General features: G+C 41.9%; 1 protein-coding gene across 1 annotated transcript in view; it reads right to left on the bottom strand.

The window, feature by feature from the left end:
• Nucleotides 1–19,718, bottom strand: part of LOC124622416 (tyrosine-protein kinase Dnt-like) — a 232,390-nt gene that overhangs the window by 24,140 nt on the left and 188,532 nt on the right. Inside the window, exons 7-9 of the mRNA XM_047148112.1 lie at nt 12,006–12,171; nt 5,890–6,049; nt 1,523–1,672 (exon numbers count right to left, since the gene is read on the bottom strand). Of these exons, the coding sequence (XP_047004068.1) occupies nt 1,523–1,672; nt 5,890–6,049; nt 12,006–12,171 (476 nt within the window). The remainder of the gene's footprint in view (nt 1–1,522; nt 1,673–5,889; nt 6,050–12,005; nt 12,172–19,718) is intronic.

The following is a 19,718-nucleotide window of genomic DNA, read 5'->3' on the forward strand; positions in this document are numbered from 1 at the left end:
TTAGTTACCTCCCATTCTGACTCCAAAATTTAAAATTTTGCTCTAAGGTACCGAAAACATTCCTTTGTAACAGTGCAAAAGCGTGACGCCCTACGATGGCAGCCTCGCGCTCGGCGACACTCCAAAAATCTAGGTGCTGACAAATGCGAAATAAAGGTCACAATCCAGAAGTTCATGTGAGCTATAACGTCCGTTAATGATGTCATATTGGCACCAGATTTCATCACAATTCTGCCCAACACCACGGTGGACGTGTCAAATGATGGTAACGTCGTCACAGCTACTCTTACCCACAATTCACACATTTTTTGCCATCTCTCCGACGGAGGTCAGATACGCGACACCCAGTGTTGAAATCACGTAGTTTTCTTAGGGGCGGCTGAGGAGAAATATTTCAGACGCCCCACCACTGAGAATCGACACAAAAAGGCCTCACTGAAACCACCTCTCTTCTTGGGGCGTTCATTTCCACACATTTCGCGGTCGAAAACGACTGTTCGCTGTGGGATGAGCAACAGGAAAATTTTGTTGATAACCGTTGATACCACTGACATCCTCCGATGTTTCAATACTTATCTTAGTACATTGTGGTCTTCTACCCCGCTGAACGTGATCTAACCACTTTGGAGTGTAATATGACCGCTATTTTTACTCTTTTATACAGGGTGGAAAAACTAGCAACCGTTCAAAACTATTAGACGAAATTTGAACGTGATCCGAAGCTGCAAAGGGGTTTTATGCTTTGTCAGCATTTCTGTTTCGCGCCCTCCTGTGGTATGATTATTAGGAGGTGTTAGAATATCATGTACTTGAATAAAACGGCAAGGGATACCTGTAGGGCCTCCCGAGTGTGGGGCGGTTGGACCCTCACACCTTTGTTGAGCACTTGCAAACTGTACTTGTGGGAAATTTGAACTTAATTAAGTCTTGCAGTTGCTCTATCACCTGAAGGTAGGCAGATCGCACCTAAGGGGTTTCGAAGGGGCTGCCTAACCATCAGGCGTTACAGCAGCAACGAGGCTGTCGAAGAGAAAGATTGCAACCACTTTCGAGACAAATTTCAAACTTAACGCGTCAGACTGGCAGACAACTATGGGGTTCCGAATGGCACTTAATTTTGTTGCGTAGTGTAGTTTGGAAGCGGGAAAGCAGTGAAAAATCAAAATTATAGGGAAAGGTAAACACTGTAATCTTTGAACAGAATTATTGAAGATGTTAACTACAGTAGATTAATGGAGACACTTGGGTGACGACTGTTAGTCATACACAATGGTTCACCTTAGCCTACATGAAAAAATAAATTTAATATAGAGAGAAAATGAAATGCTAAACAAAAATTTAGGATATCTGAAACTGTTGAAGTGTTACGGAAAACATCGCGAGGTCGCTGCTATGTATTTGTGAACATCAGGTCGTCCACAGAAGCCGACAATATAAGACATGCTAACAGACCCTCGTTTTCGCAGACCAGCTGCTAGTGGACAGATACCGTAATGCTTTTGCTTAGCGAGCGGCTACGTACACGCAGTTCCTGGTGGCGATGTCCTTGTGGCAGACCCTCTGACTGTGCAGGAAGATGACGGCCAGCGCCAGCTGGATAGCGATGTCCACGATGTCCTGCGTCAGCAGCGTGCACTGGTCCTCCGTCCGCGTGCGGCAGCTCTGCAGGAACCTACAGTCGCGCACAGTACTGTGTTACGCACTCCAACAAGGTTAATGGCAGCGGAAAGTGCCATAAACTGGACCCCCCCCCCCCCCCCCCCCGAGAAAGGATCCCCTGGCCTCTTGGCTCTGTGATCTCCTGAACTCTAGTGGGACCAAGAACAAATAGTAGTACAGGTCTCTGCCACACAAGTCGCCCGCTTCATTTCTCATCTGATCGCCATTACACATTCTAACAATGGAAAAAGTTTTTACGTTGTTCTATATTTCTTTTTTTTAATTATTATTTCTCCTAGGTATTGGCAGGTGAGCCTCGTATGTATAACTGAACAGAAAGATTTAAGATTAATGTTTATCATCACACCATTTAATTTAGACTTGGGCTTAAAAATTTATTGGTTAGGAAAAACATGCTGTAGTCACGTAAGTGGTCCCTCTACAGTTGTTTTTCATGTTCAAAGTCTGCCTGTATTAGCACACTCTCTAATTCTTTTGTAATTCTCCTGCAGATACGTAGACAATAATGGCGAAAGTGGAGTCCGTGTAAAATGACTAAAGCTGTCGATTCTGTTCAGAAAAAGATGATGGATTGTAATAATGACATCAGTTAGTGATCAAAAACAACACTTTTGAGGTGTTCAGTTTGAAGTATGGTACAACTGAGGAAGCAGAAAAAATGAGATGGAGGCAAACGTACAATTTTGGGTAAAAACCTTGACGAAATGCTGGTTTAGTATTGCCATTTAGCTCTTCAAATGGCCTCATAAGGGCCGAGTCCACCCCCTTTGCGGACAGCACTTGGCAGACCCGGACGATCATCTATGCAAGTGCTAGCCAAGCCCAACAGCCGTGCTTAACTTCGGTGATCTGGCGGTAATTGGTGTTACGATGATGGCAAAGCCGTCTGAGGTGACCTTCTGGAAAATGCTGTACAATGGGCAAATCAAAAGTTTCCATTCGAGGGCCGAACAGTCCACAATGGATATGTCAGTCAGGAAAAATCGCACTGAAGCAACCATCCAACCGACGCACCAGGGTAAAGATTGAGTTAGGTAAGCACAGTATACTCCAGCGAGAAAAAGTCCGTAACTGCGTGCTGCTCATCCTCGTCCGACAGAAATCATCGACACATTAGGACCTTTTCTAACGGACTGAAGGCGTGATAAGTGCATGAGGAGTGGTCAGACTATCCGGAGGCTACTCGTGTGTCTCCCACTGGAGTTGGGGAATTTCTACGTTACGACATTTGCGATAATGAGACTTGCGTCATCATGAGTGGCAGCACGCCCTATAGCACAATTCGACAACGGCAGTTTTCGAAAGACTTGCTGCTCCATACATATTCTTCATTCTCCAGTGGATGTCTACCAGCGTTTGCCCTTCAGCAGCCAAGAAAATAATAACAGCACGTTGGTCCTGTGTGGACGCATTTGGTGATAACTCAGGCACAGTTCACGTTCCCGCGTTCACCGGATGCACGTGGGAAAGACAATAATGCCACACTATGCTGCTGCCTATATTCGTAATTTGTGTGACCATAGCGTACGTAGTTGCTCTTTTAATTCATGAGGGCATTTTTGATCCGTCTCTTCAACTACAAAAATGCATGATTTTTCAAAATACGTGTTTCGCTTCATTGAGGTACGGCGTCATCAATCGTCTTTAATTAAGATTATTTACATTTTGATTTGCTTTTTAGATCGAAAAACAGTTCGTTAAGAATAGGTTGTTTTGTACTTACGGTGATTTCTCGGCTGCTTTCTCATTTACATAGGGAAATGCCGTCTGCTAGCACATCGCTGTTTTTTTGTGTTAGATACTGATAATATTCGTCTACTTTTGAGATTTTCTGCAGTACTATGCATTTCTCACAAACAGAATACAGGGGGTGTGCATAAAAGTGTGAACCTCATGAATTATTGCCTATATGTCGGTGCTTATAACAGTGCTTAGGAGTTGCTCTACGTTGTATACACGCTGCAGCAAGGCCCTCGAACGGAAGCTTCTTGATTGCCCCTTATATTATACCAACTTCGAAATTAGATTAGGTTTTCTCTAATTTCATAACTCTTTCCAATTTTGTTTAGGGCAATTTCGATAAATTTTGAACGAGTCTGATTTTGGGAACGACTTTCCAAACTCGCTATGTGCACCGTTTCATACCATTTTTCCTAATTACTTCTCATTATACTACCTACGAGTTACATGTAAAATATGCATAATATTATAAAATAAATGCTACATTCTTTTAAAGCATAGTTTTTTCCACATTTCCAGTGTTTTAAAAATTAATAACAACATGGGGCTACAGGGAGATTTGCGGTTAAGACGTAGTTAATAAACTAAAAGTAACATCACGAAAAATCTTCGCAAATTATTGTATGCAGTTACACTAGAGTCAAAAATTCACATGCGGAAAATGTGTGGGTTTCCCTTGCTTTACCACGCTTGTGCTGGGCTGGTAACTAATGTCGGTCTCAGACTATGTGATATACAGACAGTTAACATACGATATTAGAAACTGTACCAGAGTCACATACAGGCTGTTGACAATACTTCCCTCTCTTGGATTAGGCAATGCCTACGGCGAGTGAAATGACATATGGCCATGAAATTAAAACAAAATAAATTTTATCTATCACGAAAACAGCTTACCACATGACGGAACAAACGCTAGGAAACTATTAAACAGGTAATTATAGCTGCTGTATTCTACATCTCCATCTAATGTCCACAAGCAAGAACGATGTTATTACAATATGAGCAATTCTTATTGTAGATGTCGCTCCAGATTCCTCTAAAAGAATAGGAAGTAGCCTGTGACACCTCATTGGAGCAACTGATAACAGAAAAGCAGCTAGATTACAAAGATATGTTAAAGATAATTTGATATTGTCTCAGCTGATTGGACTGTGGTTTTCTGGATACACATTGTGTGTTGCATTAACTGCACGAAACACTTTTTTGCCTTGTTTCACGGAACTTCATTATTTTTGTGCGACCTAAGTTTCGAGTTGTACGCCCATCTTCCAGTAAGACTACACAACTAATCTCGAAGACAGCAATTAAAAAAAGATAAACTAACGTCAATGGATTGATTAAGAAGTTAGCATTTGTTTATCTTTGCTGGATTGCCGTGTTTGGAATCAGTTGTCTGTTGGAGCTTACAACGCGAACTTCCATCGTACAAAAATAATAACTTTTGTGAAACGAGGGAGGAGAAAAGCGTTTCGCTTAGTTAATACAATGACGCTGTTTTGTTGACAAAAAACTGTACCAGTATTTGCTTGGAGTGAAAAGATTGAAGCGGTATAAATGTAACTTGATCATTATTTACGGTTAATTCTGTAATATGCTTAAGTAACCATTGCTCCCTTCATTATCAAGTTTACAATCGTCACACATACAACCGAATTTAGGAAACGACACACTAATGACACGTTTATCACTTATCACTGGCCTCTAACTACCATCTACAGTTTCACATAGAAACTGCTTTTCCCAGAACCATGACGAAAGACTTATTATGGATGATAGGAGTTGCAGTTCCTCGAATAAGTATCCATATCGTAGGTGCGCTGAATTTCCTCGTTCGGTAGATAACTGGATTGCTTTTATATGTCCTTTGTGCTAATATTCAGATGATTTATCCAGGAAAATATCACTTTGAAATGTTTAAATAGTTATTACCAAACTCTGAGTGCTTAAATACTACTACGACTGATTTGGAGAACGTAGTGCCAAACTCAAATTTTTCAGACGTTCTAATGCTCATACGTTATTCCGGCATACAGTGATGAACCAAAACATTAGGACTGCCTATATAAATAATACCAACAATAGTACTACAAACAACATTATAACATGAACTTATTCATACCTAGTGTTGCAAGGCGCAGTTTGTCAGCAGTGGTACTGACTAATTCCATTTTGACATACTAGGTATGAGTAAGATATTATGTTTTAATGTTATTTTTAATACCAATGTCGTTATTTTTTTGGTGTTAAACTTCTGTATTTTTTATGTTATGATGTCTTATTTCTTCTCTTTTTTTTTTAGATCGGAAGATGATCTGCTAGTTAGACTGAAATTGTTATAGTTTAAAATGGTTGTTATTAATAAAAAATAGTGATCCAGGTAGTGTTATTCATGCATATTACTAGGACGGTTGGGGAGGAATATTAGTAAATTGAGGTGGTGCAAATGGAGTTAGGCTGTGCACGCACTTTTTGAGGTTGCCCTTGGCGCAGTGCGGGTAGACGAGCAGCGGCGGCAGGCGCGCCTCCACGCTGGCTGCGAGCAGCGGCAGCAGGTTCTGGTGGCTCAGCCCGTGCAGCATCGAACCTTCCGCCAGCAGCAGGGACACCTGCAGGCGCGACGCCTGGTCTGCGAACATACAGGCACACACATACACACTGAATCACATGTTGCAGCCCCACCGAAGAGATTTTCTTTCTCTTACACACAAAATTGTAGTTGTTTAGTCACAGGAGTAATGTCGAGTCTTATCAAAGTAATCGTCTGCTTCTGTAGTTAAGCGGCCAGCATCTCTGATTTTCATGCGGAGCACCACAGCTTGAATTCTGTGGGTATTTACCTGTTGGGAGGACTGGAAAATGGTGCACTCAGCTTCTTAATGACAAACGAGGTGCTATGTAGATCAGAAGTAGAGGTTCCTGTAATGTGGAAACCTGACAACGGCCAGAAGAGGAATGTGCTGACCCCGTGCCCTCCATATCGATTCAAATGACGTCATTAGCAGAGGATTACACGACACTCTCTCGAAATCACAGAGCCAGCAGTGGAGTTCGTAAACTGGAATAATTTGTTTCGTGTAAGTAATTTTAAATATTTGTGCAAAGTATTTTGCGGCTAGTGTAAACAAAAATATTTAGAGTGCACATTTACACGAGGGAATAATACACGAGAGAATTTTGCAGGAAAAACCTGAAGTTTTAAAATCTCTGGTGATTTAATGCTTAAACGTGAACTTCTCCTGCCATTGTGGCACAGCTCACTCACAACTAATATGCACATACTGTATATCACATACACCATAATGCAACAACCCAAAATAAATCTTGTGAAACAGATTTTCTTTCCATCTCTTACATATCGATTGTACCGCAACTTTTAAATTATACACTCCTGGAAATTGAAATAAGAACACCGTGAATTCATTGTCCCAGGAAGGGGAAACTTTATTGACACATTCCTGGGGTCAGATACATCACATGATCACACTGACAGAACCACAGGCACATGGACACAGGCAACAGAGCATGCACAATGTCGGCACTAGTACAGTGTATATCCACCTTTCGCAGCAATGCAGGCTGCTATTCTCCCATGGAGACGATCGTAGAGATGCTGGATGTAGTCCTGTGGAACGGCTTGCCATGCCATTTCCACCTGGCGCCTCAGTTGGACCAGCGTTCGTGCTGGACGTGCAGACCGCGTGAGACGACGCTTCATCCAGTCCCAAACATGCTCAATGGGGGACAGATCCGGAGATCTTGCTGGCCAGGGTAGTTGACTTACACCTTCTAGAGCACGTTGGGTGGCACGGGATACATGCGGACGTGCATTGTCCTGTTGGAACAGCAAGTTCCCTTGCCGGTCTAGGAATGGTAGAATGATGGGTTCGATGACGGTTTGGATGTACCGTGCACTATTCAGTGTCCCCTCGACGATCACCAGTGGTGTACGGCCAGTGTAGGAGATTGCTCCCCACACCATGATGCCGGGTGTTGGCCCTGTGTGCCTCGGTCGTATGCAGTCCTGATTGTGGCGCTCACCTGCACTGCGCCAAACACGCATACGACCATCATTGGCACCAAGGCAGAAGCGACTCTCATCGCTGAAGACGACACGTCTCCATTCGTCCCTCCATTCACGCCTGTCGCGACACCACTGGAAGCGGGCTGCACGATGTTGGGGCGTGAGCGGAAGACGGCCTAACGGTGTGCGGGACCGTAGCCCAGCTTCATGGAGACGGTTGCGAATGGTCCTCGCCGATACCCCAGGAGCAACAGTGTCCCTAATTTGCTGGGAAGTGGCGGTGCGGTCCCCTACGGCACTGCGTAGGATCCTACGGTCTTGGCGTGCATCCGTGCATCGCTGCGGTCCAGTCCCAGGTCGACGGGCACGTGCACCTTCCGCCGACCACTGGCGACAACATCGATGTACTGTGGAGACCTCACGCCCCACGTGTTGAGCAATTCAGCGGTACGTCCACCCGGCCTCCCACATGCCCACTATACGCCCTCGCTCAAAGTCCGTCAACTGCACATACGGTTCACGTCCACGCTGTCGCGGCATGCTACCAGTGTTAAAGACTGCGATGGAGCTCCGTATGCCACGGCAAACTGGCTGACACTGACGGCGGCGGTGCACAAATGCTGCGCAGCTAGCGCCATTCGACGGCCAACACCGCGGTTCCTGGTGTGTCCGCTGTGCCGTGCGTGTGATCATTGCTTGTACAGCCCTCTCGCAGTGTCCGGAGCAAGTATGGTGGGTCTGACACACCGGTGTCAATGTGTTCTTTTTTCCATTTCCAGGAGTGTAGTAAATAGTGAAGTCTATGAAGAACATGATGCCATTTAAAAAATGCAACGAGACTTTGAACTGAAAAGAAATGCAGTTATGCACAGATCAATCGAAGTTACTGTGAAATTATGTTACACTTTACGTTTCTTCCAGTGTAACTGAATGGTCGTTGTATTGGGATAATTTCGGGAATGCTTATGAACGAGTAGATCGCGTACAAGGTTTGTAATGAGTCATCGTGCAAACCAGTACCACTGACGGTAGGTATTAACAAATTACAAGTCAGGCTTCAATTATTTTCCGGGACACTAGAAGATTCCTTGTAGCATGGAGAAAACACAGGATGGTGGTAGAGAAGCAGTTACTGCAGAATAAGGATATGCTAAGTAGCAGTATTTGAAACTACTAAGATGGATTGCAGTTTTTGACCGGAGAAAAATGCTGAACTGTCAGCTGTTATACAGGCAGATGAAATTTAGTAAATTAGCACGAAGCACTAGGACTGCTATCACGACGAACTTAATACGTGCATCGATGCGTTCGACATGTGTCCGAATTTTAGAATTACAATACAAATTGCTCCATCACTAAACGACATGTGTCTGATGAATTTTAGAATTACAATACAAATTGCTCCATCACGTGACATAAAATGAAATGAGATTCTCTATTAGCGACTATAGTCGACGTGCGAAATCAATTAAAAACGATAGACAATCGAAGAACGGAATCAGATGCAACCTTACTGCTCCTGCTATGCGTGAGCTGATTATGGGCGTCCACATGTGGTGCAAATTTCAGTTACCAGTGCTGCGATGAGACGATTACTGTAAAAAACTGTGGCGTGGTGAACACACTAACGTTGTTTCACTTGATCTAGTCTTAGGACAGTTTTTAAGGCCATAAAGAGGAAGATGCATATCCCCAAATTAGTGGGCGCTTTGGATAAGGATTTATTTGCTCGAAGCTCTCGATACCGGGAGACTTTCGACAATATTCGGTAATATGGGAAATCTTCGGATATACTTAAATGGCCTGAGGAGTAAAATTAAAAAAAATAAAACTGTAAAACAAAGTAACTGTGTGTACCAGGGTCCTAAAATCCGAATGTTCACTTTCTATATATTTAGTGACGGTGAATGTGTAGTGCTGTCTGACACCGCGCACATCAACTAATTCGTTCTTTTCAGGAGGTGTCATAATTATTTTGGAGCGACTATCTCGAAACATTTTTATTTCGACAACTTTCGTTATGTACGAAGTGTTTTGACATGAAAAATTTTATGTTGTTGTAGTCTTCATTCAGAAGGCTGATTTGGTCCAGCTTTTCACGTTGAGTTATACTTTAACTTATGTCCAACTGAACATGGTTGTTTGTCTTATAACGTTCATCTCCCTCTACAATTTTTACTTTCCACACTTCTCTCTATCACCAAGCTAACTCAGGATAGCGACAATGGAAGCAGGAAGGGGTAGTATCAAACCTTCATGTGTCGAAATTGTGTCATACGTGTTGCCTGCTTGACTCGATTAACAGACGACGGCAGTTATCTCTAGAAGAAGAGCTGTAGTTGCCGAAGAACGAATAGATGTTTGCATTTTTTTGTAGAAACCGAGCTTGTAGTAATCGTAGTGACTCAATTAATGTGTACCCCAAAGAGTTCATAGAGTAGGGTGATCTGTGGAGTGAGTATTCAGGTTCATCATCAACACGCTTGGCTGGCAGGTGATGCTCCTTCATTAGAGCATAAGATTTGGTCACAAGTTTTCTTTTTTATTACTTTTTCTTTGCTTTTCTTCTTCTTCTTCTTGTTTGGCACGACAGCCTTTGATGGGCCTTGGCCTCCTCAACGATCTTCCTCAATCATCCTCCTCTCTGCTTTTGTCTTCCATCCTTGGGTCTCCATCTTAGTGAGGTGAGTCAACACATTGTCCAGCCCTCCAGAATTGGTAGTCCCTTTCTTCTCGTGGAATGTCATCTGCCTTTCATTAATCGTTCGGGCATCCTGTCATCTGCAATCCTCTCCAGGTGCCCTAAGCAGCGTATTCTTTTAGATTTAACAAATTTCACTATACCTTTCGATTGTAATAAACTGTTGTATTCCATCGTTTTACCTTACCCTACAACCATCTCCCGCTCTCACTGGACCATAAAAATTTCACAGGATTTTCCTGTCAAATGCCCTTTGCCTGTTCATATCTGCTTCTGTCGTCGTCCACGTTTCTGATCCAACTTTTTTGTTGTGACGTACTTCAGTTTCCGTCCATAGCAACAACAAATACATAACTTAGCGTTTGATGCTCTTGGCCAGTCAAACGTGCGAGAACAGTAACAATTAAAAACAAACCGCCACATAAACAAACGAAATAAGTCTTTGTTATGAACCACTTATTTCCTTTAGAGCCAACAGTTCATTTCCACTTCTCTTACTTATATTGATGTGATAAAAGTCATGGCATACTTTTTAATATCGAGACCATATTTTTTCCAGAGTAGTGCAGCAGCTCGACGTGGCATGTACTCGACAAGTTGTTGGAAAACCCTGCAGAATTATTTAGCCATTCTGTCTCTATAACCAACCACAATTGTGAAATTGCTGGCGGTGCAAGATTTTGCACACTAACTAGTCTCTCGAGTACATCCCATAAATTTTCAATGACATTCGTGTCGGGTGATCTGGGTGGCCCAATCACAAGCACGAACTGTCCAGAATGGTCACCAAACCAGCCGGAAACAACTGAGGCTCGGTGACATGGTGCATTGTCATCCATAAAAATTCCACCGTCGTTTGGGAAAATGAACTTGATGAATGGTTCTGCAAATGGTCTCCAAGTAGCCCAGTTTGAACATTTCCAGTCGGTTTTGTTGGACCAGAGGACCCAGTGCATTCCATGTAAACACAGCACACTCCATTATGGAGTGAGCTCCAGGTTCCACAGTGTTTTGGTGACAGCCTGGGCTCATGCTTTCGATGGGCCTGCACTATACTCGAATCCTACCATCAGCTCTTACAATCTGAAATCTGGGCTCGTCTGAGCCGTTCACGGTTCTCCAGTCGCCTGGGGTCAAACGTCGTGGTCACAAGCCCAGAAGAGAGGAACAGAAGGCGATGTCGTATTGTTAGCAAAGACACCAGCGTCGGTCATCTGCTGCCACAGCGCATTAACTCCCAATTTCGCAGCACTGTCCTAATGGATACGTTCGTCGTACGTCCCACATTGATTTGTGCCATTATTTCTCAAGCGTTGCTTGTCTATTAGGACAGACAACTCCACGGACTCTACGAATTAAGCGAAAACTGTCGGCCACTGCGTTTTTCGTGGTTGGACGTAATGCCCGAAATTAGGTATTTTCGGCAAGCTCCTTATGGTGCTGATCTCGAAATACTGATTTCTCTAAAGATTTCCAAAATGGAATGTTCCATGCATGTAGCTCCAGGTACCACACGCGTTCAAAATGTGCTAAATCCCCTCGTGCGGCCATAATTACGTCGTAAACGTATTCACATGAATCACGTGGGTACAAAGGACAGCTTCGTTCGGGAAGCTGCGTTGTGTACGCTATCTTATCGCCATCTGTATATGGGCATATTGATACCCCACGACCTCTGTCACCTAAGTGTGTAAGTAAGTACATAAAAACGTGGCAAGTGTGTGTGATATTGAAGTCTCAAACGACAGTGTTCATTATAATCAAGCCGCAGTTCCAGTTTGGCGTTAGCGACATGGTCAGGCGCTAAACACGCTACTATTACAGCTAGTGTTCGTGTGTTTGGCGGTGTCCGGTACTCACCGGAGACGGTCTTGACGGTGACCTGCTGGTTGCGGAAGACGCCCCGGTAGACGCGGCCGAAGGTGCCCTCGTGCAGCAGCTCGTGCACCGAGATGGACGACCGCTCCACGGCGACGGCGCGCAGCCGGCTCGTGGGGTCCGTCAGCCGCGGGTCGTACAGCGAGTGCTGCCGCCCAGGGAGCACGCATTAAAAACACGGGCACCGTGTGCATTGCAGCACACAGTCTACCCTTAACACGGTATCGCTGCGCCAGCTCTGACAATCATACTTTTATCACTGAATACGAGCATCCGAAATAAGAACCAAGTAAGCTAACATGCTACAAACTATGATTAACCTTAACAACGCAAGTAAATTAAGAAAAAAGACAAACTCCACAAGCATCGGACGGTAATGGTTTCATCATGTCCACAAAGGCCCAACAGCGTCATAACTGTTCTACTGTGAGCAGTGAACAGTATGATAGGTGCCTCGGCGGCCATTGTGGTGGTGAATTTACTCTTCTTTGATTATAACATGTCTTCCTCTGAGTTAATCCAAAACCACAACGTCGCAATTATGTACGTAACTACAAAATACATAGTTTATTTGTGAACAAACATATATGATACAGTTGGTTTAGTTCTTTGTACTGATGGCGCCTAGTGCCTAAAATGATTTTATTCAAACATGCGTTTGTTGCTGAATGGAGACCTAGCGACAAGCGTAAATCTCTACAGGTGTAGTGGGACGAAATTAAGCGTCACCCATCCACCAATGTCAGCCCAGTTTGCAGGTGACTATAAGTTTAATTTAGTTTTGTTTATGTGTTTTCTTATTATTTGTAATAGATGTGAATTATCTAAAAGTTTTGTATTTTTTTATGTGTTTCATGTACGGAGAGGGCGGTGCAACGAACGGGGACAGCATCTTCGTTGCCGCGACCAGAGAGGAAATTGCTGGCCGCTATACGTCGCGGGTCGACAGCCAAGGAGCAACAGAAGATCCTGGAACCGAGTTGTTGCGTCGTGCTTCTAAAAATTAAAAATGAAGTTTTATACTCTTTTTGTACAACAATGACGTCATATAGAGCTTAATCTTATTGAAATGTCAGTCACTAACTCTCAACGCTCAAGTTCACATCTGTATGTGTAGGAAGCTAATAAAATAGTGTATGCTACTAAAGTTGAAACACGTGTCTTGAAGATTTATTTATGAAGAATTATGTGAACGGATCAATAATATATTTGACAAGATTCGTGATTCTTACGGCGTTCACCGAAACTTTGAATCTAAAGAGTTTATTTAATGTGTGATTCTGATATCGATTAGATCAAGATAACGTGTGTCAATATAATTTCTGAGGAGAAACAAACGAAATTTAAATTCGAAAAAGTTACAAAAACCAATTGGCCCAGTGATGTAATTCTTTGCACACGACTCAACTGATGTTTTACAGTTTCGTTCAAGAACCATTCTATGACAATTTAAAAGAATATGAATCATTTTTGAAGTGGGTTGTAACTGACGTAGGTGACGAAGTCTGCACATGGTCATACATATATCAAACGAAAACCTAATACGTCGTTACACTACACCGTGGCGACCTTAGAAACAGGACTTGTGTGCAACTAAGGCACACAGGTACGAAACAAAGCATCAAGAGTCCTTCGGAAGTCAACGCGAGTTTTCGTGGAGCCTTCACCAGACAGCGGCGACTTCGCGGGTGTGGGCATCTGACGGAGCGCAGCCAAGCAGTACGGTCACGCAGTTGTTCCACGAGAAGGCGCATCTGTTGGGCAGCAGCTGAACGCTGCAAACCCCGACAACCTTTTTTCTCACTAAACTAATAGGCCCAGTACGTCAGCTGCGGGGTGTTCCTCCGGCTGGTATTAGAGGTGTTGCTGAGGGCTTCGCCTGTCTACGGCGGTGCCGGGCGTGGTGGCAGCCGGTGACGTTCCGGTGTTCGACTCAGCGTCCTGGCCGGTTGCGGAAGCGGGGTCGCAGCATCTCAGCGGCTGCATCGACAGCTGTTTCTTCTGCAGCCCCATAGCAGCACTCTGATCATCGAGAACTACAAATTACAATATTAAGTGTCCGGTGAGTTTGTTTCAAGTGGGAAGTGGAGTGTTGTATATAGGGAGTGTGCTTTTATAGGATTGTTGATTCCAAGTCTGCGTGTGTAAATAGTTAATATCTTACAATAATGTCGGGAAGTAAAATGTCAGACGAAGAGCAATCTATGTCCGATAGGAGCATGAGATCCCTTTTTAGGGCGATCGCTAAATTAAAACAATCTAACGGGGATTTTCTAGCTGAATTAAAACAGTCTAACGAAGAATCTGCTGCTAGATTAAAAGAGGAACTAAAACAGGAATTAAAACAGTCTAACGAAGAATCTACTGCTAGATTAAAACAGTCTAACGAAGAATCTATGGCTAGATTAAAACAGTCTAACGAAGAATCTATGGCTAGATTAAAACAGTCTAACGAAGAATCTATGGCTAGATTAAAACAGTCTAACGAGGAATCTACTGCTAGATTGAAAGAGGAACTAAAACAGGAGTTAAAACAGTCTAACGAGGAATCTACTGCTAGACTTAAAGGGGAGCTAACAAAATCTACAGACAGGTTGCAGGAATATCTTAATGAAACCAGTAGAGAATTAAGTGATAAAATAGAGTCTTCTAAAATTGAAATGCAGGAAAAATTAGTAGGAAAAATTAGTAATAAGATTGCTGATAATTGTAAAAGGTTAGAAGAACATATCCAGGAATTGCGCGAGGAAAAAGCTCGCATGCGAAACGATATTACTGACTTAACCGAGAGACTAGATAGTGTCAATATCTTAGTTGTAAATGAAATACAGAAAAATAACAATATGTTACGAGATGAATTTTCTACGCAAACGGAAACTGTTCGTAGAGAATTATTGGAATCTATTAAAGAGGTCTCTACCAAACCTGTAGAGATTTCTTCAATAGATAATGTAGAATTAGAGACATTAACTCATCAAGTAGAAAAGGACCATACCGAAATCGAAAACATGAAATTTTTAATTACTGAAATATGCAGTAACTTTGAGACTGCCAAAGATAATAATATTGACGAAGGTACAGAGCGTTCACATCGTGAACACAGTGAAGAATCGATATTATCTAATCGCGTATCCAATACAGAAATGCGGATACAGGAAATTACTAAACGGTTATCGGAATTAGATAATAACGAGAACATTTCAAGTAGTAGAAGCAATAACGTAATCAGAGACAACAGTCGCATCGTGTTTGCTAGCTCGAACGACAACAATATGAATAAAGCAATCACGGCAAGCCAATCCGATGCAACTCCGTCTCTGAAATCTAAACAAAATCCGACTATTTCTCTCGCAGAATGTCTGGATGACATAACGACAAATTCAAATGTAGCAAGTCGATTTCCTGTATTCAAACCAGGAGGCGAACTTCACCCTATAATCTTTATAAAAGCTTTTGAAACATCATTATCTCCCAAATGGAGTAATGAAAAACGCATTCAATTTGTAATAGGACATTTAGAAGCAGAAGCTGCGGAATGGGCAGTACTGCATAGAACTGAATTTAGGGGCTGGGATGATTTTGTTAAGCAGTTTAAACAAAATTATTGGTCAAGAGGAAAACAACACCACCTAACTTTAGAGTTGTTAGACCCTCCTCCTTATTCTAAACGGTGGAGAGGTTATAGGAATTATTTTGAATGGCATTTAAACCGTGCTAAATTAATTGAAGAACCAATTATTGAAAGTCATTTAATGCGAGTCCTAATTATTGGATTACCGTATTATGTAAAGGAAAGAAAAATGTTATTCTACGAATTATAGGTGAGCCTTTACTAGCTGCTCTACCTTGGCCACCGGTAAATGAGATGCAACAATGCATTCCAGACGAAAAAGTTTGCGAACAGATTGTAAAAAATGCCGAACGGAGAATTAAAAGTTATAATCAACAGGCTATAGAACCCTCATTTCAGGTAGGAGATCTTGTGTTAGTACGATCTCATCCTAAAAGTTCTAAGATCGGTAAGGAATGTAGAAAATTCTTCTTTATCTTTGAAGGTCCATATGATGTACATAAGATTGTACATCCCAAACCCTTACTTCTTATGGAACCTTCATCAGGTGTAATTAAAGGATTATATAGTGTTGATCAGATGAAACCCTTCATTCCTAAATAAGTTAATATTTAGTATATGTTACACACGGAAGAGCGTTCATAGTTTATTCATGTGAAGTTTTTCGTGATAGTTACGTATTATTTTAAAGAATGAAACAGAAAGCTTAAACAAGTGTTCTACAATAATCTACTGGTACTTCATAAAGAGAAAGATAACCAAAAGGGGGATTTATATGGAAGAAATTTTGCTCTTAGGTCAAAAGGAATTTTGCGTATTTTAAATTTACTCGGATAGTAGGAACCAAAGGGGATGGTTAATAGTTTTAGGGACCATGGGCGTCCAGAGCTATATGGCTCACGAGAACATAGCAGAGTGCCTTTAATAGAGGTTTGTAATAATGTTAATATAGAACACACCAAACGGGGCTCTCTCGCTTGTTTCTCCTAAATAAATTGCCATTACCCAGCAAGGTGTCCGAAGGTAAAGAAAGCCGTGCCGAGATTCTAAAGAAAGTTTTGCTTGATTTCTTCTTGACCTCAGGCATAAATAAGGCATTAGGGAAAAGAATGACGTAAAGTAAATAGTACTATTAGTTATTGTGAGAAACTTAGTAGTAATATACATTTTTGGAAAGAATAACTCTAGTAAATAAATGAAACTGAAACTAATCTATCACAATTTGAACGCTGTGTCCTAATGTAACAACGTTAAAGAACGTACTAAATTAGTATTTATTAGCAACTATTAACTGAAGAGGAGCAATCTCCCTATATTCGGTTACGAATTACCATAATAGCACAATTAAGAGTAAATGACAAATAGTCACAACAATATCGTATTAAAAGGATTAAATCTATCTAAGAGCAAGGACTCTAGGTTACGTAAAATGTGAGGAAAATGTATTAACAGTTAAATATTGTATATTGAAAAGTTTTAATTTCGGTTGAAACCTGACAAACTGAGCTTGTGGGTGGGGTATGTAGTGGGACGAAATTAAGCGTCACCCATCCACCAATGTCAGCCCAGTTTGCAGGTGACTATAAGTTTAATTTAGTTTTGTTTATGTGTTTTCTTATTATTTGTAATAGATGTGAATTATCTAAAAGTTTTGTATTTTTTTTATGTGTTTCATGTACGGAGAGGGCGGCGCAACGAACGGGGACAGCATCTTCGTTGCCGCGACCAGAGAGGAAATTGCTGGCCGCTATACGTCGCGGGTCGACAGCCAAGGAGCAACAGAAGATCCTGGAACCGAGTTGTTGCGTCGTGCTTCTAAAAATTAAAAATGAAGTTTTATACTCTTTTTGTACAACAATGACGTCAAATAGAGCTTAATCTTATTGAAATGTCAGTCACTAACTCTCAACGCTCAAGTTCACATCTGTATGTGTAGGAAGCTAATAAAATAGTGTATGCTACTAAAGTTGAAACACGTGTCTTGAAGATTTATTTATGAAGAATTATGTGAACGGATCAATAATATATTTGACAAGATTCGTGATTCTTACGGCGTTCACCGAAACTTTGAATCTAAAGAGTTTATTTAATGTGTGATTCTGATATCGATTAGATCAAGATAACGTGTGTCAATATAATTTCTGAGGAGAAACAAACGAAATTTAAATTCGAAAAAGTTACAAAAACCAATTGGCCCAAGTGATGTAATTCTTTGCACACGACTCAACTGATGTTTTACAGTTTCGTTCAAGAACCATTCTATGACAATTTAAAAGAATATGAATCATTTTTGAAGTGGGTTGTAACTGACGTAGGTGACGAAGTCTGCACATGGTCATACATATATCAAACGAAAACCTAATACGTCGTTACACTACACATGGTGAACGGCTACAGTCTGAAAAGCCTGTAAGCGAGTTTGTGCTGAGAAACAATTGTTGAGCAAAAGTTCAATATGTTGTGCCGTTTGGGAGTTAATTTGTTTTTTAAGTTAGCAAGTCGGGCCCTGCGCGCGCAGTTTCAAGCGGCCCCAGCGACAATGATGTAAAACGTCTCCTTCAATTCGTTTACTATAAGCGAAAAACAGATCGCGGCGGTAGCAAGGATCCAGGCAGTGCCGAAGTCTGAGCACTCTCGTGCGCTATCATCTACGCTATGAGAGCCTACACTAATTTTATCTGGCAGACTACTTGAAACTGCGCGTACAACGGCCTATTTGGATAACTTCAGTGCTAATTAATTTAGAAACAACACTACGGATTTTTTTCTTAACAATTGAGTCTCAGCACAGCCTACCCTGCAAGGCCCGTATAAACATTCTGGATTGCTTCTGACCGCCCTGAATAGCTCTAATGCGTTGCAGACACCTTCTGCTCCATGTTTGTCAGGCATTGTTTTGCTACATATGTCATCTGGCATCAAGTGTTGGAGAGGTGAAGACATTTCTGTGTATGTCTGCTGCTATGTGCATCCAGCCACCCCTGCACGTCTTTTAATGGGATCCATCCCAAATCTGTAATATCGGTGTGTACATTAAGGCTTTTGGTTAGGAATCCATTCAGCGAGCTTATGATATTCTTCTAAAAGATTCATTACATAGGCCACTGGTCCAGTTGTACTGTATTGCAATATATTATAATATTACCAGTTAGTGATTCTTTTTAGAGAAGCACATACTCACGCCGTAAGGCGTTGCTCTCTCCGAGGCGATGCAACGTGCACTATGATGGGGAAGTGATTTGCGATACGACGCACAAGCAACCCACATTGGTGGAGCGCGGAAACGTAGCGACTTGATTGGTTCAGAATAGAACGGCAGCAATACAAGACCGATACCATTCTCTGTCGTATCATCCATCATAATACGGAGTGCTGGTTGCTCCAAGCAACTGTATTGTACGAGAGTGGAGACGAAAATTTCGAGTCATTTCAGATGTCTAAAAAAAAATGCTTGATGTAGATGAAGTCTCTGTAGTTAGTTTCTAAGTAAAGCTTTGACTTTTTGTGTGAAAAATTAAAAACCGTTGTTTTGGGATTCGCACCGCACAAGCCCTCTGCTAAGTAAATTTTTCATTCCACTTTGATGGAATTACTTATTAAAAAATTAATTTTTGCGTCTTATAGTATAGTACTACAGCTTAATGATGAACTGGTTTCCTTCTTATTACTTCCAATAGGTACTGTTATACTTCGAAATTAAGTAGAAGGCAGAGAATATTTTGACAAGTTTGCTGTATAAAATGTTGTCACTGGCAAGTTTCCGTTTGGTGCAATTTAGGTCATACAGCGCTGTATGCCAAATGTGGCAACGTAACAAATTTCAAATTGAACTACGGGCTCCAGAGAACTTTTTGGGTCTCAAACATCTATGATGTATATAGCAGACTCAAGCGACGAACGTAAATTTGTACCAAGGCCGGTATTCGAACCCAGGTCTCCTGCTCATTAGGCAGATGAACAAACCACTATCCCTTCCTGACGCAGTGACTCTGCATAACTGCACGGACTATCACAGCACAGCTCTCTCCTCAGTCAGTCTGCATACATACAGCACAGATATTTGTCAACTGAAAACGTCTCTCCAACCATAATGTTTCATTTGAATGAAACACCTATGCCCGGGT

This window comes from Schistocerca americana, chromosome 1 (genome assembly GCF_021461395.2).
Source record: "Schistocerca americana isolate TAMUIC-IGC-003095 chromosome 1, iqSchAmer2.1, whole genome shotgun sequence".
Taxonomy (NCBI): domain Eukaryota; kingdom Metazoa; phylum Arthropoda; class Insecta; order Orthoptera; family Acrididae; genus Schistocerca; species Schistocerca americana.